Below are 26,022 nucleotides of genomic sequence, written 5' to 3' on the forward strand. Positions count from 1 at the left end.
ATTCTTCAAAATCCAACATTTTATTTCGTGCATACTCCTTGTGTATGTGTGTGACTACAATTTAATTTAATTAATGTATTTGTCCCACTGTCTTTATATTTCATAAAGCCAACTATTAGAGCAACATACACATATTCTAAAGTACCCTCACTGTCCTGTAGCTGTGGCAATATGCCAATAAACATCTATTACAATCTATTTTAAGTTCAAGTGCAGAATATAACAGGAAGAAAATCACACTTGGTATGTAGAGAGAATGTGGGCTGTTCACCCACTGAAGGCTGTTTCAATTGGGGCAGATTAAGATAACTAGCACAGATAGAGGACTCCATCAGTGTGTGGTCATTTTCTGTGACATGTATGTAAATAAGGAGACTTGAATTGTGACAAAAGGCTGAGGAATGGTGTGTAGATTAATTAATTCCTCGATCTGTGTCTCGATCTGCGTCTTCTCACAGGCTCTCAGTATAGCCTTTGTCCAGCTCTGGTCACCCTATGCATCGCCTTGGGAAAACAGAGAAAGCCCATATTGTGCCAGGAGGTGTGTGTGTGTGTGTGTGAGTGTGAGTGTGTGTGTGAAAAGAGTCGTGAGATCGCTGAACAGACAGAACAGATCTAACAACAGAAATTCAATTGATATTCGTTAAATATTCACACACATTAAAATATCTTCATTATTTGTGTGTTTGTTTTTGGACTTGCCCCTGTATTAGTCTTCAGAAATGTGTGTTATCTCTCCAGTTTGTTTGTTTGTGTGTGTGAGGACGCTGACAGTGGCTGAATATTGATGAGAGGCCCCTCCACACCCCTTTCCCATGACTGTCAGGAGGACCGGGTGGCACTGCAGCATGGCACTCCATCTCAGGCAGAGAAAAAGAACAGCACTGTGCTTGTGTTTAAATGCAAAGAACAAAAAAAAAAAACCCTCTGGCAAGAAAAAAGAGAGCAACTCTTTATGGTGTCTCAGTCTTATTATAGCCCTCTTGATCACTGCTGCACATTCACACATACTTCTAATGAAGACACAAACTTCTTTGATCCATTTTTAACACACTGGCTCCCACAGAAATGCAACTTCATCCACATTTATTCTGCTATTGCAACATTCATCTCTCAGGCTTACAATTTAATCCACTTCATGAATCACTCCATTGACCATAACTGAACATTTGCTCAAGCAATCTAGCAGCAATTGTGTTTTCAGTTCCGCCTCCCTGATCTTGATGAGTCAAATAAAGCAAAAATGTCTTTCCCTTTAAGAGACGCGGAAAAAAAAATGTGAGAGCACTCGAAGCTCATATTTATTTAAACAGAGCTTGTGTGTAAACTCATGTGGCCATACAAGATTGCAGCAGTACCTTCCCTTGCTGTAAAACTGACCAATCACAGGCCACACTGCAGGGCTCCCGTTTGAAGCTTCAGTAGTACGGTAGTGTTGCCCGGCAACCAGAATCAGCACATTTCTGGGAGGTCCTGTGTGGATGGCAGCAGCTGTAGGAGGGAGAGGGAGACAGAGAGGAGACGAGAGGAGAAGGAGAAGGGGACAGAGATAGGAGGAGGAGGAGAGAGAAGGAGGGGAGAAAAGGAGGAGAGGGATGGCAAAGGAAGGAGCCACGCTGCCTTGTCTCGTTAGAAAGTTTGGTGTTGCAGCAGAGGAGGAGAGACAACGGTATAGAGGAGGAGGCAGAAGAGGAGACTGTTGATGATCCTCAGTGAGGGAGTTCGGGAGGATTCCCCCTCTTATTTGTGCTCCCACACATTCCTGTACCTGTGCCTGCTGGAGCGGTGCAGAGCTCCGGCTGTATAGCCATGATGTCTCAGAGGATCCCGGGCTGACGCACTGTGTTCAGAGACCAGCACAGAGGACAGACGGACTGACCTGGATAGGAGCTAAAGCGCACAGCTGAAGCTATATCAAGCTTGTTTTCGCATGTGGATCCTTTGGCTGTAGTACTGGGTCCAGATCCAGCTCGTAGAGAGTTCCTTAAGGGACCGGTTAGTGATGACTGAGGTTGTTCTGGGGCCGTTTAAAGCCACTCAGGACGGATTCAACATCTCTGTCTGTGTTGCTGAAATAAGCAGGGTCCTGTGCGTTTGGTGCCATGGTGCCTTTTGATGTTCTCGCATCCAACGCGGCTATCTCACCCTGTTGACCATCTGAAGTGAGGATGTGGAAGTTCAAAGCGTTTTGCCTGGATTACTGGCATGTGCTGTGTTTGCACCCGCACAACAACTTTTATAAAAGGTAGGTTTAAAAATGGCCGCTTTCGCAGTGTTTGGCTTGGATCATTTCTTGCGCTGCGTGTTTTTGCACAGTAACCACAGATCTGCAAGCTTGTCGATGTTGCCCTCCTGTGTGAAAAGCTCCGTAAAAGTATCAGTGTTTTGTTTTAGACAGTCTGTAAATGCACTCGATCGAGCTCGTCTTATTGACAGAGAAACTGTTGCTCTGCACGCTGACACACAGGCTGACTCAGGGAGACATTACTCAGGCTGAACCGTTATCGATTTCTCTGGGCGAACCAGGTTACGACTGTGATTTTGTAGAAGCACTTGGTTAAGTAACTTGGCGCTTGGAGTGATCTTGTTTGTGTCGGTTGTCTGTTTAGCGTTGGCACTGCATCGGAGAACGAGAGGAGCTGGCTCTCACTGAATTCATTCATCCCCCCGTGTCCCACTGGGACCTCTCCTCATTCACCTTTCACCCACTGCATCATCTTTAGCTCCGTACTGAAGCAAAGAAATCCATTTTTAATGACTCTATAATGTGTTTGGGGATTGATTCTCCTTTCACCACAACATGTCAACTGTGTCATTATTTTGATTTAATGTCTTTTGGGTTAAAAAAAAATGTTAGAATCACTGCGTTCAATCAAAGGTTGCACGAGGCTAATAGCTTTAAAATAATAATTTCCTGTCTTTGAATGCCAGATCAGAGGTTTTATCACTGAAGTATGTTTTTTTCACAGCTTCCAGGTATGTTAAAAAGGTGCACACTCTTCTCCCACACTGTATGAATTACTCACCCCATCCCCCTGCTGCTCTGTGGAGACATTAAAAGGAAACAGCTCTCATGTTTTTTTATCACGACACACATACACACACGCATATGAGACGCTCCACATTCCATACATTTACAAGCCTCAAATTGAGATGCACAGTTCTGTCGTTTGCACGAAACAGCCACTATGCGCTGAGGAGCTAAAGAAAAGACAGACATGGATGGGATCGTGGGTGGTCGTTTACTTCACTTTCAGCTCGATCTTCCAAATGTCAAAATGCTCTTTAATCCCACGTCAGGCTGCAGTTTGTGCTTCGAATGATCGCGCGTCTTCAAGTCATGTCATTTCATGTAAATAAATCCCAGGTGTTGCAGAGTGCGCAGACAGATTCTGCAATTTTTTCGGTCCAGTTTTCTCTCTTTGCAACGATATTCTCGATGTCTGCAGAGGTTTCCTTCGTGCAGATGTTCGATGTCTGAATCAGAAGCCCGCTGCGGTGTGATGGCACTGATCCAGACTCTGTGAGATTCAGAAACACCTGCTTTTCTGTCACACCTCTGTACGCTAATTTCTTTCACCTATCTAAACGCACCGTTTGTCATGATTATTAGTATTCTGAAGGTGAGGATACAGTATGTCCGTGATACATTAATAATGCATCACTGATTTAAGCTGGCAGCTCTGCTTTGGACGTAGGATGCAGGGGAACCCCCCTCCAGCTGTGCTTAAAGGCTGATCTCCGTGTGTGAGTCAGTGGTCTTCAGGACTATTCAGGAATATTGTTGATTTTTTCCAAACATCGTGAATAACCCATTATGAGTCTAAACCCGCTGAGTTACTGGAACATCCCGGTCATTGGGTGTAACTCATTACATTGCTTAGCCTTCAGTGTAACATAGTCAGATTGTGTCCAGGACTGAGACTGTGTTGTTCAAGCGAGGTCAGGCAGTGTCGTAACTCAAAACAGCCTCTCCCAGCTGCTGAACTGGGGTTTACCCTCCCTCCTGCGTGGCCTTCCCATTGAGACCAGTGTGATTGTTGGACACGAGCCCAAGTATTACCATACACACTGAAAGCTTTCTCATGGTCTTTCTATCTCTCCATCTATCTCTCTCTATCTCTCTCTTACTTCCACATAAACACACAATCTTAAAAAACACAGGCCCGGCCCATCACCATTGGGGAGCAGCAGAAAAGTGAGTGATTGCAAAGGACAAATGAAGGGGGTGTCAGCGGAGAGGAGACAGAGCATTGTGGGTGGAGAGCTTTTGTTAAGAAGAGGGATGATTTTCTTCTGCTATATGTACGCAGCCTTTACCTTACTTGGTCATCAAGGCAGCCTGCTAGAGCAGCAACTCTGAGCCCAACATACACCAGGGCTGGGAGAACTTCAGGAAAAGGCACAGACTAAGTCACTTTTAGCAGCGAAAAGAATGAACTTCTCTGCGGCTTTGCTCTGGAAAGTGAAGGATGTGGGGTGTAATTTGTGGTCAAGCAGGGAGTGAGCACAGACTGTACTCTTTTAAGGAGAGTCGCTGCATTTCTTTTCTTTTTTTTTGACTTCGTTGAAACTTCCTCTACTGTAGGTGCCATGTGCATTTTTTTCTGGCATGTCCGAAGCCTCCGGTGATGTCACTGCTGTATGGAATGCGATGTGGAAGTACTGCATTTCCAGCCGAACTATAAGGTAGGAGAGCGTCTGGCGGAGCCCAGAGTGGCCTGCAGTGTAAGTGGTGGTTGCCTTTTCGACTGACCGCAGCAGATATTTCTGATCAAATAACATTCCTGTCTATATGCCCCAGCCTGGTGGTTTCCTTCGCAGAACCACGGAAATATATTATCACAGCTGAAAAAAAGGGCAGAAAGTGAATAGCAAAGACATTTTCAAGGTCTTTCAGAGCAGCCTACTTATCAAGGACATGTCTTTGATTATGAAGACTTAAGAATAATCTGGCAATTCTTTTCTTCTCTTAAGCTGTATTATCACATAACTTTGTTCTACCATAGAAGTGAACAGCACAAATGTCCTCTGACATATAAGATACAAATCTATTTCTGTAAAAGCGCAGGAACCTGAAGATTAGCACTGAAAAAGGCTGGTTACATGGACATCATGTAGGTGCAGGGCCATCCAGAGAAAGCAGCAAGGAAAAAAAGAAGATCATCATTAATTTCACAAAAAACTTTTATTTAATCACAAAGTTCCGGCCATATGGTCTTCTTCAGGTGATTTTTTTGTGGGGTGGAAATAGGGGCCACACCCATATAAATAGATTTGCACATTAATAGGCTGATATGCACTATGATGGTAGGTGAGGTCATGTATGGTAGGTGAAACACGTCTTTATCATAATATTTTTTTAATACAACATGCAAAGGAAAAACTACACAAAAATATTGGGGTGCAATTATTTAACCATCATTAAACAAACTTTTAAACATCAACATCAAATCCCAAAACATTAAAGGTCACATATTATGCAAAATACACTTTACCATGTTGTTCTTACACTAATATGTGTCCTTAGCCTGTCTACAAACCCTCCAATTATCATCTTTTGCCTGCTTCACTTTTTAGAAAATGTGTGCTCAAACAGGCCGTTAGGAGAGGTTCCTTCATGACATCACAAAGGGAAGTAACCCCTCCCCCTGGTGGGTGACACTCCCACAGCTAGGTGCTTGTTCTGCTCTCTGAGACTGCCTCCTCACTGTAAACAACAGGGCATGGAGCGAGAAAGCCAGAGCCACAACCCCTTCTAGAGAGGAGCGTGGTCAAACACTGCTCGCTTGCTGAGAAATAACGATTTATAGGCTACAAGAAAACTTAATGTCAAGTAAGTTTCAGTAATAATCACTATTAAAATGTTTTAAGAGAAACTGTTGAATATATTCTCTTAATTAAGGCCCTTATAGGTGTTGAACTCCTGGAGCGTGAATATGTAAAAACTCTCTTTGATGAAAGAGGCTGTTTAAATCCCCTCCTCTTTCTTTTCTTTCTTCTGCTTTATATTCCATTTACATTAATGAAAGTGATTTATATACCAATGTTTTACTTTCAACCTATAATCATTCATAGCCTGCAAGGGAATGCACTGCTTTCCAAACATGCAGGGCATCCATTTAATATGATTCCAACATTTGATCTCTGAACTTTTTTGTATTCTTTCATAGTTGTTTGTGTTATAGATAATTTTTTATCTGGGTTGGCCCATCAGGGTGTTAATGTTCATAGATTGGATTTATTTGATTTCTAATCGAAGGCACTGCAAAATAAAGTTTGGTTTTCCTCCCAAACATGCTTGAACTTCAACGTCACTTTATCGTACCCCAGGGGAAATGTAGAAACAACAGAGGCACATAGACTCAGATATAAAGAACATTTAAATACATAAATACACAAATACATCAACTAGCAACAGGACACAGAGATCATTTTAAAACATTGTTAAAACCAACATAAAATCTTAAAAAGATCAAATGTTCTTGAGTGAAAAGGTAAATATGTTTATAAGAAGTTTTATTGCTATTTTCTTAATGTAAACCTTTAAAGGAAAGGCTGTAACCAAAAAATCTTTGAGTTGGTAAAACTGATGAAAACAATTTTTTAATTTTTAATAATTGACATTATCACCAATCTGTGTATTCTTCTTTTGAAACCCATTCCTTTACCTCAGTTCATGTTTGCCCTTACACAGATTGAACCAGGAATGCAGGTTAAGGAGGTTTATGTGAACTGAGTGGTTTAAAGCTTTAGGAAGGTTTGCTGTTATTTTGGCCTTTGAGAAAAAATTGGGCTACTGTATATTCCAAAGACGGCCCCCTTCTCTCTCTCATCCCATTACTGTGATTGATACCAAATAAGATTGAGTCTGCAGGGCACTGAGATCAATAGACTCAGCTCCACTCGCCCAATGACTGACAATTAATGAGCCCTAATATCAAGCTGTTTAAGTTCACAACCACCACACATCCTGTCATATCTTTTTAATAAGTGACATAAAGTATTCTGCCCAAAAATAGGATAACTTCTACTTGAAAAGCAAATTGTATTTTTGCAAATCTGGGCCAATGCAGTTTCAGCATGCAGTTCAATGACTATACGCTCGTCTGTGATGTTCTGTTATTTGTCCTTTATGTCTGTTCTCCTATCAGAGTGTACTCACTCATCCCATGATACATATGCAACAACAGGAGTTCAGAGCACAGTGTAAACAATCACTCGTACACGTCAGGATGCCATCAAATGATTTCCAAGTTATTTCTATGTGAAAGACTTATTTGATATTACGTTATTACCTATTTATTCTATTTCTTGTTTCTACATGTTCAGTGCCTTCCCTGATTGGAACCATGGTTTTGGTTTTTCCTTGTTATGCTGATAAAACAAAATCATGCAGGCAATAAAATCCAAAAATATCTTTCCTCAGTGGGATTTCAACATTAGGCTTAGTCATATTTGTGCCAGAACTTTAGACCTAGATTGGGTTACTTTAAAAAAACAAAACTTTAACCACCAAAGTAACACGCCTCTCTAGCCAATTCGGGCAAACATCAAGAATTGGTCATTGGTAAGCTCAGCTGTTAAATGTGTGAGCCTATCCATAGTTACCTTAAGTGAGGTGATTCCTGGCTGAGACATGAATCCTGCAGCAGTGACACCGTAGACACCAGTGTACATCTGATCTGACTCCTGTTCTGTGTAAGGGAGTAGGCTGAGTGCATTACTTATTTAATGTGTGTCGTTGTGGAGCTAGTGCCTCTTTATCCATAGTGGATATCTATGGGATAGAGTAGAGGTGGAAGCTCAAGTCTCATTTGGATGAACTGGGATGTTAAACAGCTCCTGCCAGGACTGCACTGCTTCATAAGAGGTAAATGGTTCCAGCAGAGTTTAACCTAAATCTACATTATACCAATTTTCATGACTATACATTTAGTGAGAGGAGTTTGTGACCCCTGTGTCGGATCCCTGCTTTGCTACGCTGGCTTTATGACAAGTGAACTCTTTTTTTTGGGGGGGGGGGGGAATGAGGGGGTGGGGGGGAGGAGGTTAAAGGAACTGTAATGTAATGGAAAATGGAAAAGAAGCAACCTGCCAAAGCGAACTTGCAGTTCCACTGTGGTGAGAGAGAAAATACTCTCCAGGGTGGAAAAGCTTAGACGTGTCTAGGATGGAAGCCGTTTTCTGGTTAGAAATGTCAGCATGAAGGAAACATATAGAGGTTGTTACAGTTCATCTTAAGATGCAGCTATAGCCGGAACAGAAAAGACGACTAGTTTTCTTTCCTTGCAGATTTGGTTCTGAGCAGATGAAATTCATAGAAAAGTTCAAATCATGGTATTTGAGGGTGACCAGATCCATGAACTTAAGCCGAGCAATATAGGCATTCATCGCTAATTCAGCATATTTCTGCCCACCTGTTTGAAATAGTATTTCTGTACTCATCCTTGCTTATCCAGTGGAAAATAGGTTTACAGTCCAACAACCTGTATCCTCAGGCTGCTGCCATGCAGCCACAGTGGGATGCATCATTATGAATGTGGGTTTTTTTCAGTGCCTATGACCAGAAAACAAGCGTGATATGCATTTGTCCTGAGGTTTATTTGGATTCAAAAGCTCCCTATATGCGCAGGCTTTTTCTGATCCATGCTTAAGTTGCAGTCAGTGTCCACGCCACTGAATAATTTACTCCTGTGTCTCTCCCAGGGACATCAGCACTGTATGGGAGCGCAGACTTTTTCACCTTGTCACATTACCTTTAATATAATACTTTTCTATAATATCTTTGTTTGCTAAAAAGACATTTGATTGTGACAGTAATAAATGGACTAATGTGATTTGGTCATAAGAGAAAAGCCTGAGAATATGTCTCAGTGTGTCTTTATTTATTATCGCTGCAAGGTTGAAACATCATAGGAGAACGTGTTTGAGAACATTGCTTCTGCTGCTCTAAACTGCTCCTGTTAAGCTGTACAACTTTTGAAATGGTAATCATCTGAGGAAGCCAGTTTGTTTACTGTAGTGCAGAAGAATGCCATCCTCTAGAGAGAGCGCTTTTCATGTTCAGGCTGTTTACTGAGTTGTCTGAAGAATGCATGCAAACAGTACAAATAAAGATGCATACATTAAGAAAGATTTTCATGTTTCTGTAATGTCTGCCCTCTTGCACAAGTTATAAGATTAAAACAGCCGGGGCCAAATAATGTGTCGCCTCCGCTCCACTCTGCTTTGTGACCAGAGCTGGACTTCACAAGCTCAGAGAGAAACACTGATGGTGTCTCTTTCTGTCCTTTTTTCACTGTTGTTCTACTTTTGATGACATATCCCTTTGAATCGCTTCACAGCGCCTGCCTGGAGAATAATGAGGGTGTGTGCTGAATTAACTTATGTAATGGCGAGCGGGAGGAGAGGAGGGGAAGGGATGAAGGGGGGGGGGCAGTGAAGGAGGAGGGGGAGAAGAGGAAAGAGTGATGAGCTCATGCTGCTGCACTGCAGCTCTGCTCTGCACCTTGTGGACTTCATGCCATGTGCACACTCTTGCACATGTATAAATGCATGCATGTGATCTAGTTTGTGCAATGATTGACTGACAAGCATTTAAGCGTATGCAGACTGAATAGCCGATGATGTCAAAAATAGAACAAAGTTTAGAGTTCTGCTGCAGAGTCAGAAAGCTTGCATGCACGGTCTTCATATCTTTACCGTTCACCCCTCTCTCAGTGCTTGGTTAAGAACGTGTGCAGTGCGTGCACTCTGTCCTTTACCTGCACCTCTGTAGACACAATGAACTGAATGGAAAGAGTGAATAAAATGAGCCTGCACAGCATGTCGGTGTTATTGCTGCTAATCCACCATCTTCTTTCTGTGATAAAGCAGAGCCTCATTATCCACTGTGTGTTTTGATTTCTGTCACAAATGAGCGTCGTGGGGGAGGGGGGAGTTGGTAATGGCACAACAGCATTTACTGTGTAAAACGGAGTGGTACCTTTGAGGCTCTGCCTCAGTCTGCTGTGAACATGAGTATAAAAGGATAAACACAGCTCTGGGCGGAAGACTAAATGTTAGAACATTACTGTCCAAGACTCTCAATATTAGTATCATAAGCACGTGAATCAGTTGTAGCACAGCTGGGAAAGGGGATATACATCCTCTGAATTATCTGTAGTTATATAAATGAAGCTGGATTAAAAGCAGAAAACCCCATAAACCAATATTTGATCATGATCAGAGTCGTTTCACATGCATTGTGTGGGACTGGGATTTGATGAATTAGCACATGTATCTGCATGAGAGTGAAATAAACAGGCTGTCAGAGAGGCTAGGAATGTAAACAATCATTAAAGTTAAATGATTATCCTGATTGGACTAATTGCTTTGAGCTGTGTGTGTCTCTCTGCATGCATCCACACACTAAACGCACGCGCGCACACACACACACACACACACACACACACACACACACACAAACACAGACATCTATGTCCTTTGAGACGATTCATCGGACACCCAAAAATCCTGTCACCCTTCGCTGTTGCCTTGACAACTGGCCTCATAGATCTGTGCACGTGCATGCAATTGTGATGAATCCTGTTTTCAATCTATGAGGCAGTGTCCGCAGAGACGCAGTGAGTGTGTGTACCACTCAGGTTTCTGCAGTCACGTGACCTTAGAGTTCATTCATTCCGCACAGATGTATGTTTAATTCATTGTTTCTCTATTTTTTTTTTCTCATGAATGCATTAATCTCTCCACATAAATCAGTGGTATACAGCAGTTGAATTACTAATATTAATCAGTATCATCATTAAGTAATACTATTATAGTGGGAATGTGTGTGTGATCAAACTTGCTGTAGGTGACAGAGCTTGTAATGCAGACTGCTAGTTACTGTTAAGATAAGGACCACTCAAGCCTCGAATGAAAGAGTCAATTCTGTCAAATGAGACGACTAGATGAAATCTGTCTCGTCATACGGACACATAGATCTCCGCCTGCCGCCTAAATGAGCTCCCATTGGGACCACAGAACTCCATCTATCCATAGGCCTTCTTTACCTCCTTTTCCCTGCAAGCTTTCGCCCTTTTTTAAGTAACCCTCCCACTGCTGCTCCACTTTATGTCAGCTTGATCCCCCCCCCTCTTGATAAAGAAGGGTGGGAGTGTTTTGATCATTCATATATCTCTAAACCCTCCATAAGCCTCCGTGCAGAGTTCACTGTACACTAGCTCCATCTGTTGGTGGAGACACGTCAGGACGGAGAACAGCCTCAAGGTCTGAGAAAATCTCCTGTGACTACTTGATATTGGTTTTATGTTAATCTCCCTCCCACTGTGTGGATAGTCTCTGCCTTTGACTGCTTTTATCAGAAAGAAACAGACAAAGTTACCCAGCAAAGTTATGTCTACACATTAGAGCGATTCAGGATTTCTGCTGCGGAGAAGTCAAGGGCAGAGAGCTAAGTAATGAAACAATGGGAGCTGTTTTTTTCAGTCGGATAAATGAGCAGTCCTTAATCTGAGCTGTGAGCACCTCGGTGAGTGGAGAGAAGACAAATGGAGGCAGATGGGGGCTCTCGCCGTGTCTGGAGTCCCACAGAGGCTGCTGCAGCCTTGTAGTCTGTTTCTCTGGCTGCTCTCCCAGATAGATGCTACTGAGATTGCCAAGTTTGACTTAACATTTCTGATATAATAATGATAATACAGAGAAGGGCAGATTAGTTAATAGAATGACTTGCATATCTGCAATAACGGTCCTAGATTACCAATGGCTATAAATAATATACGACTTGTATCATATTTTTATTTAAAATAATTGAACTACACGCTACAAAATTGGTGTTGTGTCTGAGAATTTCTACTTGTTTTCTTTTGCTAGTCAGCAGAGCACAAAGGTATTTTGTTCTTATTCCATAAAAAAAATGCGACTGACCTGTTTCTCATTTTCCACTGACAAACATTTACGTTTGACAATTCCATAAAATCTGAACCAGACTTTGTAAAATAATTCCTCTTTAGATACATAGAGATTGTTAGATGATTTGTTATCTAACCACATTTTTGGATTTTTGCTCTGCCTGTCTGATGAGGTGTTCTGCAAGAGAGCTCAGATTTCCCCTTTGGCACCACCATGTGTCCTGAAAAGAGAGAGAGGGACAGAGAGAGCGAGAGAGAGAGAGAGAGAGGGGGGGGAACATAAATCTGTGACCTTGCAGAGCTGTAACATGCAGACTACAAACGTGTCCCCACTGAACCCCAGACATCAACACAGCAGCTGAATAAATGAACACAGACTGGAGTGGAGGCATGTTTGAGGGGGTGTGAGAGGACAGCTGATGGTGGACAACGAGAGACTTGGACAGACAGAAGAAAAGGGAGAGATTCAAAGAAAGAGTGCGGGCTGTGAAGCACACAGCTGAGGGAGGCAAGGGGGAGGGAGCTCCGTGTGACGAGATCCTCCTCTTTTCATTGACGTTTAGGAGAATGTGCTGATTAGAGGAGAGTAAATCAGTCAGGTGGAGGGTTCCCGGTCTGAGCTGCCTGCCAGAGTTTGCGTAGATTTCCGCTAAGCTCGGCCACCTTACCTCTGTGTGAGGAGAAGCAGCAATTCGTCATCACAGCCTCAGTTCTTGTTTCATACTGTAAGAACAACGAGGAGACAGATGTGTGGAGGTAGGTGGGCTCGACTCTATAGGTGTGTGTGTATGTGTGTGTGTGATCTCTCCGGCTGTGAGGTGCAGGTGCATATAGATTTTGTTGCAGAGAAAGCAGCTGTATTCGTTGTCAGACGCTGCAGGTGATTATCTGTAATTCTATATGTAATTTGTAACGGTTACATTTCAAACAGTTTTGTTTCTAGCGCAATAAATGTGTTGATTTTCTTTTTTCTCTATATTATATCACTGTTGAATGAACACTTTTTGACTTTTAGACATTTGGTTTAGATATAACGAACCCTGTAAGATGTCATCTTGGGCTCTTGGGAATAGTAATTGGCCTTTTTTAAAACTTTTTTTTTTTGCCATTTTGACTAAACTATGACTGAATTGATCTTGCAAATGAATAACTAATTAGCCGACGATGAGAGAAATAGGAAGTTGCAGCTCCATGCAAGGGATCTGTCGATTAAAAGATCAGCAATGTGTGGGCCATTAGAGCAGTTGATGCTCGTACTCAGGGGTGCCAATGCCTGATGTCACACTCACACTGCTGCACAGTGCGGGAGGGAGGGAGAGTTGTTTGTGTTTATTTTTATTTTTTTTACAGTCAAAACACGTCTTTATCTAAAAGTATAAACCACAAAAATCCAACACGTGGTTTCTCTGGCCCTGTAGCCCTCAGCTTCCCCCCCCCCCCCCCCCCCCCCCCCCCCCCCATTTCCATCCAATCATCTTTCCGACTCGCATTCCTTCTGATTGTCCTGCTCACGTCAAGCATCCTGTTGACATCTTTCCAATAAAACCTATAGCAGGACCTCTGCTGGTCTGTTTTTCTCCAATTGTTCTCGAAGACAGAGCTCTCCATCCGGACCTGCTCTCATTAGACCTGTTAACAGAAGAGATGGCTTAGCGAGGACATCATTAAAGCCTGTTAGATGCAAAGAGCGTGAGGCTGTTTCTCCCTCATCAGTCATGCAATACATGAATACAGAGCTGCACTGTACTCCATGCATGCATGCTGCGCTTCTTCACCTCCCCTCCTCATCACGTGCGACTCACCCCTTCCTCTTGGTCCATTTCTATCACCACCATCCCACCTCCTCTTCCCCTCTGCTGTGTTTACTCTCCGTCCAGTCACATGTGTTGTTAGCGCGTTGTTGCCGGAGCAGAAAGTTGCTCCGATACATTTTGCGCTTCAGCATATGAAAGGCAGAATTCCCCTCAGGGATAATTAGGCCCATTGGCAGCAGCTTCCCATCTCAATAGGTTTTTTATTACACAGAAATCCTTGGAGTTTCATCATTAGATGCAAAGTAATCGTAAAAACGGTGAACCAGCTTATTTTGGTGTGCTTATTATTCTGTGGAAAAAGTGAGAGAAAAAAAAAGGCATGGAAGGGATTATACAAGGACACGGATCTCATCCTGTTATCAGGGTTTGGTTTGAGGACGTCGCCGGGTTGCTGACTCAGCATGTTCCTATCACTTAAACTGCTCCTCCCAGCTGTCACTCCAAATACTTTCAAGTGCGCTGTACAATTAAGTTGTTAAAGGTTTAAGTCAGGCTTAATTTACCTTGTTGACAGAGGGGACAACAGGGATCGGAATTTATCTGGATGGCTGACAAAACCCAACTGGTTTCTGTCCATTCAATATACATATAGACTCGAGGTCTGCTTTTATGGACAGGTTCTCTGTAGGTAACTGGTAGGTCATAGGGCCAAACTGTTTCAGTAGATCTGGATCTGATAAACAGTTGTCGAACACCCTTTACAAAGCTTTAAGGTTTCAAATCTATGAAGGCAAATTATTGATTTTTTCATTCTGTAAGCAACAAAACTGCGAATAACTGCTTCCATTTCACGTTGACAATAGATGCATTAACTACTTTAGTGTGAGAGGGTTTGCCTGAAGTTATGAAGAGAACAGCTCTATGGATGGTTTTTACAGCCTGAAAATGTATTTGGTTACTTTCCTTGTTCTTCTCAGCATCGTTTTAGTTATACAACCCCACTCGCCATCAGCCAAGCATTACACTCCAGACAGGTAAAGCTGGTGACTAGTTGATGAACACAGACAAGCAGCTTAAGACAATCCAGTTAGTTACAGTTTGTTATCCAAAAAACTTCAAGTCAAAGATTGTGTTTAAATCCTCAATGCAGAGATATGTTACATTTGGTCATTCCTGCATGCTGGTTGACTAGGAGGTCTTCTGAATGTTTGAAAAAAAAGGGCAAAAGCTTGAAGTTTCAAGAAATGATTTGATGTCTGAGTTTAACAAATCTGTTTATTTTACAATCTCAACAGCATTGACAATGGAACCAGCTACTGGATTGAGATCATGGTTATCTATTAGCTAATGCATTCAAAAATAATATGTCAAATCATACCATGAAATTAAATAAAAATAATAATTTGGCTGCTTCCTAGTGTTGATGTTTTTTAGTATCTTATTACCCTAACCCTTTCCTACACCCAATTCAAGATTTGGGTCACTAAACTAAAAACTGAAGATGTGGGAATAAAGCTATAATCTGAAATAGTCCACATTAACAGCAGTCTTTCTCATGGACAAAATATTCACAAAACTCCCAGAATTCAAACTGTAACGGTATAGAAACACCTTCAGGAAATCGACTCCACCAAAAGAGAAAACATTCTCATGTGGCCAAGTTGATTTTAATGTCAGTCATAGATTACCATGAGGGTGTGAGAATTTTTCCCCACTGATGCAGCCCACTGAGTTTGATTGACACCCGAGGCTGTCAGGAAGTTCAGTTGATTAAAGTGACAGGATTAGGACCGTCCACGTTCAATCAAGAGAGCACCAAACCAACTAGGAAAAACACATCAGTCTCTAGTCTGCACCATTTTGTAGAATTACAGAAAATAAGGAGGCAGAAAAACACTCTGTGCCTTCCATTTCCATGAACAAGTCCAAGCCAGTTTATTTAGGTGAGTGAATCATGGAAAACAAAGAATAAGTCAGGCTTATAAGACAAAAACCAGAAGTATAAATGTTCAGTACTTTTTGTATCTTTGCTAAAATGTTCAATAAAATCAAACATATTCTTACAGATTATAAAAAAAATAATTATTTGCATGAAAGACCAGTATGTTAACCAGATCCTTTGGGCAGAGACGAGGGCCTCTTATAAGTAATTGAGGGTCTGCAGATCGATTTCACCCTGCAGCCTGCAGAGACCAGGGCCTCTCTTTCAGTCAATAAATCTGTGAGCTTTATGGAGCGTACATCAAACCTCCAAGGATGCAGCCAAGGTAGCAGATAGATTTACTCCACATTTGAAATCCATTCTTCTGTAATGACAGGAATTTGTCTTTATTTTTATTTTTTTATTCCCTCATGCAGGCCGGGAGTGCTGCAGGCTTTGTTTTAATGTTGATGTATGAAATGCGCTCGTCTCTGAAGATATTGTGTCGTTACCGAGTTCCCATGTGGTGCTAGAACGCGTCCAATGAGCTCTGGTTGTGTGTGAATAAACAACATTAGCCACTGTCAGGTAGTTTGTCATGGAGATGGTGAATTAATCTACATGGCCCTCACTGTTCCAAGTAGAGGTCACAGAGGTATTGAGAGAAATGAAACAATAAACTTGCTTCTGTGTAACCGTCCTCCAGGGGTTTTTTTATCATGAATTTGAGTCTGCTTGTTATTCTCAGAACATCTCTGTCGCTCTGTGAAGCCATGTTTCATTCCGTATACCGGCCTGCATGAATGTTGAAATGAAAGACTTGCTGACTTGCACCCACCAGGTCTTGTGGAAACGTGGTATGAATGGAACTTGCACACGCAGGATATCTTGTTCCACTGGAATATGTCAACATGAATCCACTTCTCAGCACAAAAGGTTTCCTCTGCTTCCCTTTTTTTTTTCTTTTTTTTTTACATTCCTGAGCAAAAAAGGAACACAGATCTGGCTGCTTTATCTCAGAGCATTTGTTCTGTGATTGATTGCTTCCTGGTTGTAGAAAAAAAAAAAGAATAACCAATAGCTAATCTTTCTTTCCCATCATTTTCTTATTTCTTTGCGCTGCCTTTGGCTCATTTACATCCTTGCCAACACTCTGACATGCATGTCAAGCGCAGACATAATCAAGAGCGATGGATTCATTAATTATTTCTTTTTTAATTCGGCTTTCATTGTTGACGTGCCTTCAGCTCTGGCAGTCAATGAATATTTCAATATGTCTGATCAGGTGTTTGTTTTTGTTTTTTTTGCGGCTGGACAGTGCTCTCATTACATGTAAACTGATCCTCTGAGTTTTCTCACGTTTATTTTTAAAGGCCTGCTCTGGTGTGGAGCTTGTTTTGTGCTTGGATGTGCAGAGTTTTTTTTTGACAAAGATAAGAGAAAAAAAACTTTCAGGATTTCCTTTGACACATGGGATCCTGACACAGCAGTTTCTCTAGAATAGTGACTTTAGTCATTTAAGAACCCTTTGTCTTTTGGTTACCGTACTTAAAATGAATAGTAAAAATTCTCATACTTCAGGCTGTTCAGTATTTGTGGTATAATCTGTATAGCCTGCATGGTTTACTTTAACATAAGTTTTTTTTACATGGCTTTAAATTATTTTTATCTTATCTTAGGGCTCCTTTATTACATTACTTAAATTTCTGTGTCCTATACTTCAAGGTGAATTAAAACTAATGGCAAAGCATACTGATACTTATAGCAGCTTTTCCCCATCTCCATCTCCATTCACTCCGCAATTTTCAGGCACTTTCTCCTAAAATAACACAATGTTTCCTGAATGTTTTAGTCCTTGTCAGCCTAATGAGGGCCATTAAAATAAAATACGTTTTATTCTTTCAGCTCCAAGCGGAGAATTTGAAAGAACACTTTTTATGAAGCTTTAAGGTTATGACTTTGGTTTGCGGGTCCCAACAAGAAAACAACAAATATACTTTGGCAGAATGTGACATACTGACACACCATCGGTCACAGGGTCAGCCCTGTTGTTCAGTGACTGTGTTTCCCCCTCATCAAAGGCTGGAAAAGCGTGATGGAACAGAAATGAGAAAGGCTGTCTTTATAAGAATTGCCAACACAAACAATAGGCTGTGCCAGCGTAGATGGCCGGGCCGGGAGGAGCTGCTCAGGGCTCAATAGCCGCAGTGTTTGTGCCGTGGGCCTCGGATGCCACAGTGGCAGAGTGGGCTTTGCCAGGGAAGGGTGACAGAGCGAGACAGCGGGCATGTGAAGTCCTGGCTGTGGACTTAAGAGCTGAACATGAGACAAACTCTGCTGAAGTGATCAGACAGCTGTATGTGGAGAGGTAAAAAGTAGTGCAATATAAACCCTTGCAGTCTGAGTATTAAAGGAATGTAGACTTTTTCATCTGTGTATCCTCCTTAGTTGTTTTCTTTTTGTAATGTTGAACTTTTATCTGTGTCAGCAATCATGTAGCAGGATGCACCTTTGTTGTACTGAAAAGTATGCATCATTAGTTGATTCAGAATCACAACTTTAAATGAGCAAACATCAGTTCAAAACCCCTGTGCGTGTCAGTTTGTGTACTACCACACACCTATTCAGACCACAATCAGCCCTCTAAAGCATACACTTATTTCATGCTTGACTGCTAATGAAATCGTGTGAGTGATTTAAATGATGGAGCAACACAGCATGAGCATCAGCTGTTTATCTGATCACTGATACAGGCGCCAATTAATGACATTTGATTGAAACAGCAATTATCATTGTAAACCCTGCAGTCAATTTACCCAGTTCAGTGATGTCATTAAGCTCACGGCTCCAAATTGATAGCTTTGCCAGATACACAAACACACATGTGCAAACAAACACGCAAACACACACACACACACACACACACACACACAACCCAAGCACAGATAAGTATTTTTTTAGGACTATGTCTGGTTTATGTCAAGGAAAAATATATATTTTTTTTATATTCTCTGAGCTTAAACTGATGGATGGCTCCTGGAAACCAGCTTTGGAGACAGGACAGCAGAGAGACGTGATCTTAAATGTTTTTGGCTGATGTGACACAGCTCGGGAGTCTCTCTGATGATTGATTGTAAATGATGTGCTGTTAGACAGGGAAGAAAACTCTATAGGAGGGTTGTGTCGCTTTAAAAACAGAGAAAAATTTATATTTTGTAGCACTTTAGTGTTTTTGAAAAAATATGTTTAATTTATCGGTTCAGTGATTAGAAAAATTGTAAGAGTAAATGTACATTCTCTTGCAATGCACACTGAAATTGCACTTACAGTATTATTAAATTGCCTGATAGTGAATATCCAGATACACCAGTGCAAAGACTGTGTTTGCTAACATTTTGCTAATTTTGACCAAAACTACTGTTTGTCATGTGAAAAATAAAAATAAGTGTTTTTGTTGCATTAAATATATAATGACAAATGTTAAACAAAAAATATATACAGCATATGTCATGAAAACACATTTTTATATGTACTTTGAGTTACAGTTGGGAGTACAGGATGATCATTTATCTTTCCTGTGCCATAGCCTCCACACTTATGTATATGTATCACCGTATGACTCTCTGTGTGTGACTTGACAGGTGTGAGTCTGTCCATGCCTTAAATAGATTACTGCACCACTAACCCCAAACGTGTCTCTGCCATCATCTCTCAACTAGAAAAGGCTGGTCTTTTTTGAACCCTGGTGCCTCAGCCACCCTTCTGAGTGGCAACCGTGACAAACACATCTTACTTCAACCGTCCTAATGACATCAGTGCCACGTCTTCCCCCAGGGCATACTTATTTAAGTGAGCATGTAGTGTCATTTCTAACCAGCAGGTGGCACTGTCACTCTGACAGCACACTGGAAGTGGTCTCAGGTCTGTTTTGTTGGTTTCTGTGTCAATCATGCCAAGCCAACCATGGGTATTCATACTCACAGTGGCCTTTATCACATTTACAGTCAAAGTCTGCTTTTAGCACTAACTTCTGCAGACACCAGTCTTACACTGTCTTTAAACTGACCTCGAAATGTCACTGTGTCATTGAAAAGCGCTGCACCATACATTGATATGCCACAATGGAGCAGATAATGATAAGAAATCAGCAGTGCATTCAGTGGCAGTTCTTGTATTCATGTGCATTCTTCCTCTTGTTCCTCTCAGCATTGTTCGTCTCCCTGGCACAGTGTTTACCAGAGTGTGTCGCCTCACATGGGTCTATTTTTAGCAGGAGGAGAATTGTGCTGTACAGTGTTTCTGTGCTGGGGTGGGGCGATCAAGAAGAGCTAGGTTTTTGGCTAATGGAGACTGAAAGGAAAATGTTATATATATTGACTAATATGGCTGTCTATACTAACAACACACAATAGGTGACCTCTATCCAACGTATAATGAGAAGAGAGAAAGAGAGAGAGCATATGCTTGCAATCAAGAAAAGTACAGCTTGAAAGGCCTGTATTTGCCATCGTTGAGTTGCATCAAATGTATATGTTTTGCCAAACTGCCTAGACAGAAAGAAGTGCATAGACATGTGGTTGAGTTGTAAAGTAAAGGTTAGCTTGATATCCAGTGTAAGGGTGCCATTTTATCGATGCATTTATTCTGCCCACTCCAAGTCCAAACCTGACTTGTGTTTGTCTGTGTTATATGAGAGGAAACCAAAGTAAACCCACGCAAACATTTAAAGATGACAAAACTCCTCCTGGAAAAGACAGAAAACTGTGTGTTAGCTATGGCCTAGTCACTTAAACAATTCATGTTTAGAAATGTTTAAAAATATAGAATTATAAAGCCTATACCTTCCAAATGTTTGATTTTGTTTCAACAAAAGCTGTCTTATACGCATATTTACTAAATAAAATCAGTCTCAAATGACACAAACAGAGACTTAGATCTCTAAATATCCATAGCTTCAACTTATACCATGACTACTTTTCTCTGCTTCGTATTTAAATCTGCAGCCAACAGACGGTTAGCTTAAAGCAGCTAAAGACTGGAAACAGAGGAGTACAGTTAGCTTTGCTCTTAAAGGTGACAAAAGCCCCTTTCACAACCCAAGTTTTACATACTACAATTTAATAGAGTACTTATGTTTTTGAGTAGGAGTTGTGAGCTTGACCACCTCTTGTCTGACTGTTTTGATGGGGACCTTTAACTACTGTAGCCGTCAAGTGTTTGTGCTAACATTAGCTAAACGTTTCCTCAAGAGTGTGGGCATTAGAATGGTAAATATAATTTCATCTAAGTCTCCACAACGAGGTTAAACAGGTTCATTTACAGACATAAAAAGCCTTCAGTCCTGACCAATAGTTAAATATTCAAAGCAAGTTTCTGAAACTTCATTACTTTAAAGTCAGTAATATAAAAACATTTGAGGTCGTTAGGCACAGAATATTTTATGGATGCTCACACTTAGGTAGCCTACAAAAAAATTTAGTTGCAGTAAAATAAAGTTTTATTTAAAGTTAGTTACTCTTCCAGTTTGTGTCCTGACTACAGATAGTTTCCATCAAAATTACTAAATGGTGTTTGAACAGTAGGATGGAAAAAAAGCCTTGCAGGCATCACTTGTCACTGATAATCTTTGATCATTGCCTCTGGATCCCAAAGGCAACACATCTGCTGTAGCTTTGCTGCCAGGATGTGATGAGCAAAGGCAGCATATCCTTTAATTTCTTTCATTTCAGGTCTATTTATATGTTTGCTGCCAGATCCTTCTTGTGCACAAAAAATCTTTGTTCCCAAGAAATGTGTTTCTTTTTCCCTCCAATACAAAGTCCTTTGTGTTCACAAAGCTACATCTCATTTAGTATGCTGTTGCATCAACCTATGACATCAGCCCGTTCTAATTGTTTCCAGACCAGGCAGGGGCTGAGTTTTATTCTTATTTTTCAATTTCTTAGCGCGGGTCTGAAGCGCCCAGCATCTAGCAATATTCAGATAATGAGAAACGGTGCATGATGTCATGTAGACGGATCATGGAGCGCCAAAATCTTGTGACCAAGTTTCCAGGATGTAATCACTTTCCCCTGCCATTTCCTTTGCTGTCTCTTCCTCTGCTCTGTCTTTTTTCATTCTCTATTTGTGTTTGTCTGATAGTATTCAGGTACTACATCTGTGGGAATCCACCTGATAAAGAAGTGTGTGTTAATCTGACCTCTTGATGCCTCTACGGCCTTGTCCCATACTGTGTGCAATGTAAATTTCCTTATATATTAAAAAAAAACATGAAGAGGGAAAATAAGGGAGGGCAGAGAAACTGAAAGGAGGGGGGGGGGGGTAGATGGAGTAGGAGCTGAAATGCAGAGAGAGACCATATGTATTGAGTTGAAGAAATGCCGTTTTATGAGCGGAGAGTGGGCCTCTTGCTTGGAATTCTCAATGACATCATTCTTGAGCAGAGCACCGTGCAGCCAGGACTCAGGAGATGGAGTGGGCCTTCTCCAGACAGAACGACTAGACTGGATCATAACAGTTGAGGAGAAGAGAGAGACATAGAGGCAGACAGAGAGAATTACACAGATTCAACAAGTGTCCTGAAGTTTGTGAAAACTGTTTTTTTTAACTACTTTCATTTGTACATACAAGAATATACTATACATGTAAACTTGTGAAAGTTGTAAAAGCAAGTAAAGAAAAACAAAAAGATGATCAAATCAACATAAGACCGGAATAAAGCAACCTTGGTTTTAGAAGTCCATTATCAAAGAAGGGAGTGTACAGGTCTTGACGTTTATGTTAGTCCGTCAGCATTTCACACTGTATCAAAAATAATCCATTTGATCCATTTGCTATTTGTGCAAACTTTTACGGCCCAGTTTACCAGGAATTTATCTTTTAAGATAATTTCAACACAAACTGACGATACCCATGAGCCTGATCTTAAACAATCACATCACACTTGGGGCATGCAAACATCACATGCCTGCCTTCTAAAATGAGTCTATGATATTGCTTCATATCTCATTCCCAAACAAATAAATTCTAGTTAGCCACTCCCTGTGGTTGGTTCAGCAAAACAAAGCCTGCAGTTAGGGCTAATATCAAATATCATGCATGCATTTTGAAACCTAAATGTGGCTGCCTCCTCATGTGCCTCTTTGGTGATCACACAAAAAACAAATAATCCACTTATTAAGACTTTTATTACAGGGATGTTCATTTGGCTTTTTCTCTCTTTCCACTTGTGTTCTGTTTACTGGCACTCAGGAATAAAATGGATATCAGACCGAGTTTGAGCTAGCATGATTGGTCAGATCTGTAAATTGAGTATCTGTGGCTCCAAAAGGCAGCTGTAGTCCTCAGAATACAAGGCCAAGGTCTCACACTGAAATAGATCAGTCAACCGGTTAGTCTGTTCGCCTTCTGCACATAATCCCTCTGCCTGAGTCAAACACTGCAAGTGAATCAGTGCATATCCCCTGCTTTTCTTTTTTGAAGTTTCAGATGAAAACAGTGGAGAGAAGGTGATCATTTCAGGGGTTCAGGTCTGTAATTAGAGGACATCAACATCTCCCTCCAGAGACGGCTGTGTGTGTACGTAGATGATTGGTGTCCCTGTAAACCGGCTCCATGTGGGAGCCATTCTCCGCTGTTTCCTGTGCCTGTTGTCATTAGATAGAAAATACCTTTGACTTGGGGGTAGTTTACCCCCACCCCCCACTCTCAGAGGGGTGATTAGTCTCTGGCTTGTCTTAACAACAGAGTGGAGTCCAGAGACGAGGAACAGCCAGTTTGGGGTCTGGGAATGGAAACCTAGATGGAAATTATTGTGAGCTTTGCGATGAAGGTGCTATAATGATGTGTGCTCTTTTCTCTTTTTAGCAGTTTGTCATTATCTGAAACAATGCAATTTTAATTAAGTTGGAATACGGGGGTGGCTTTAGTTGGAAAACTTCTTCTCGACTGTGATTTTCGACAGCAGAAGGACATTGAATCCTCTCCGTTTCTTTGCTGAGTGCACTCTTAGCAGTCACTTCTCAACGCTGAAAGGCTCTATTAATAGTAGTGATCTCTTATTTTTTCCGACTCTTCTCACTAAGTCACTTTTCCTTTGTGCAGCGAAAAAAAAAAAAGTCCAAGGTACATCTAACATTTTAAACACTACCAAACCCGTTTTCCTCTCAACCTATGTATCTTTCATTCTTTATGTCACCGTCTACTCATTCATTGGCTTTTCAGCTGTTTCATCCCAAATTCCATCCCATTGCTAATGTACCTGAATGCACCTAACTGGATCTAGCTGTCACTCCCCTCTCCTCTGCCTGTGCTTATAGCCCTTTACTATATCGCTTGCTCTCATTCGATATGCTGCATTTTCGCATTCGACGTGCCGAAAAAATTGTGAGTTTCTTTTCCACTACTCCCAAGGCATTTGCATGTCCCTTTCAGGAAAAATGAGGAAGTATTTCATCCCCTTCTCTTTCTGTTTCTACCCAGCTACAGAGCCACACACCCTCTCCCCTGCACCCCGCCCCCTTCCATACGGCTCAGGCCCTGGCAGAAACCAACACACGCCTGTCTCCCAGCCTCCCCCCCCCCCCATACTCATACCAGCACAGCGCACGGAGTACAGAGAGGAAGAAAGAGAAAAAGAGAGCGCTCCATTTGTCTGTCACAGATTACAGACTGCCACTTAGCACTGACCATGCACGCCTACCACACATAGGAAGCTGCTTTTCCCAGACATGGGAACGTCTGGAAGAAGAAGCGATATAGACGCTGAAGCTAAAGGCAGTTTTGAAATGCGTTTCTCTGTTAGAGAAACCCTTTAGGCGGTAATGGGGACCTGTGAGGGGGACTACTAATGTTTGGAGTCCATCATACAGCATGTGGTGTTTGCAGTGTAATTCAGAGAAGAACCAGTCACTGCTGGAGCTGGAGCTGAAAGGCTGGTAAGAGTAATAGGAGAGTGTGAGATGTTGTGTTTGTTTTTAGTGAGTGTGTGTGTGTATGCATGTGAGTGTGTGTGCTTTGTCATTGAATGAGGTTACACCAGGCTGCTAAAGCTCATAATGCTTTGTTTATAATAAATAGTAGAAAAGCTTGGATCACATGCCAGATTCAACGGAGCCTTTCGTTGTTGATGTTGTTGTTGTTTTCTCACATAATCGACACCAGAAAACGACAGGAGTGGTGCTGGGAAGCTAAGTCATGAAGATCATGAATTTTAAAGAGGGGATCTGCCATTTCAATTTTTGACTCCAGCACAATGGAAAACAGATCATGTCCCCTCTCTGAGTCACCATGTGAGACGTGTGATATCATGATGTGTTCAGTCTCACTGTACAGAATCCATCTGTGAGTTGGATTGTCCCCCCACCTTCCCTTCTCCTGCTGGGCTGAAGGGCATTCCTGTGGTGAGTCTCGGCCCTCCCGCTTACCGGCCGTGACTGTGTGCTTTTTCATAGCTGGATCTTCAAGGGCAGGTGCTGAGTGTGGTGTGGAAGACATCTTAATTATTAATTACTGAAACATAATGACAGTCCCTCTGCTACTCTGCTGATGTTGTTATTGTTGTCGTTGAAGAAGAAGTGACGTCTTGATTGTGACATAACAAGACCCGGCATTTAACAAGGGGACATATTGATTTGTGATTACTCTAAGTACAGTAACAGGCATGGCATTAACAAATCACTAAGCCACTCATTGCACTTGCAGTGGAGTGTGTTATAATTTGCGGAGCCTTTGCTTTACTGTGCTAGTAAAAAGCATTTATATAGAGTTGTGTTGTGAGGCATCATGCATCTTGATGAACGCTCTTAACTTACCAATATATAATCAGCTGGCTTTATGAAGTGAAAATCTGGTCTCTTCACAAATTGTCAATATGTTATGACAATTATCCTCAATAAGTTGTGAATGGAGCTATGCAGGCAAATTAAAACATCTCGCACAAAACTTGGGGATGTAGTTATAACGGCAAATGTTTGGCACATGTAAGCCATTGAGCAGTCATTTGTGGATATTTTCAAGTACACTCAAGACTGCTGCTTTCTAGATGGATTTGACACCACATCTCAGTTTCTGATTTGTAGAGAAACCAGAGCCCTAAAGATGTAAAACTGGAGTATACAACTTACAGTAGTTATCAACCACGCGTCTTATCAGGCTCCAGTCGATAATATACTGTCTGCTGGAAACTCTCAAGAGTGATACTGTCAGTCTGCTGGCCCATGCAGCTCTCCAGCTGTTTCAAACTATAAATCCCTGACCTGCTTTCTTTTAGTCTTTTTTCTAGCTATCACAAAGTCATTCATTAGTTTTGTTGTCTGTGCTGAAATGACTGATGTATTAAGTGTTTACTGGACGGTTAACCCTCAAATGCTGGACTTCATTATGATGTTACTGTGTGGTCTACCTGGAAAAAAAAAATCTATTTCCTCACATC

General features: G+C 41.5%; 1 protein-coding gene across 7 annotated transcripts in view; it reads left to right on the plus strand.

Annotated features, from left to right (window-relative positions):
• Positions 1–26,022, plus strand: part of LOC132989349 (IQ motif and SEC7 domain-containing protein 1-like) — a 94,235-nt gene that overhangs the window by 48,097 nt on the left and 20,116 nt on the right. The window contains exon 1 of one of the 7 annotated variants that reach the window (XM_061056929.1): positions 601–2,245. The exons of 4 other annotated variants lie outside the window; for them this stretch is intronic. In XM_061056929.1, coding sequence (XP_060912912.1) covers positions 2,169–2,245 — 77 coding nt within the window. In that variant the 5' untranslated portion in view covers positions 601–2,168. Of the gene's footprint in view, positions 1–600; positions 2,246–4,302; positions 4,690–24,222; positions 24,527–26,022 lie in introns of those variants that run through there. 2 more of the 7 variants (XM_061056930.1, XM_061056932.1) reach the window with 2 other exon arrangements.

This window comes from Labrus mixtus, chromosome 15, assembly GCF_963584025.1.
Source record: "Labrus mixtus chromosome 15, fLabMix1.1, whole genome shotgun sequence".
NCBI classification, from domain to species: Eukaryota; Metazoa; Chordata; class Actinopteri; order Labriformes; family Labridae; genus Labrus; species Labrus mixtus.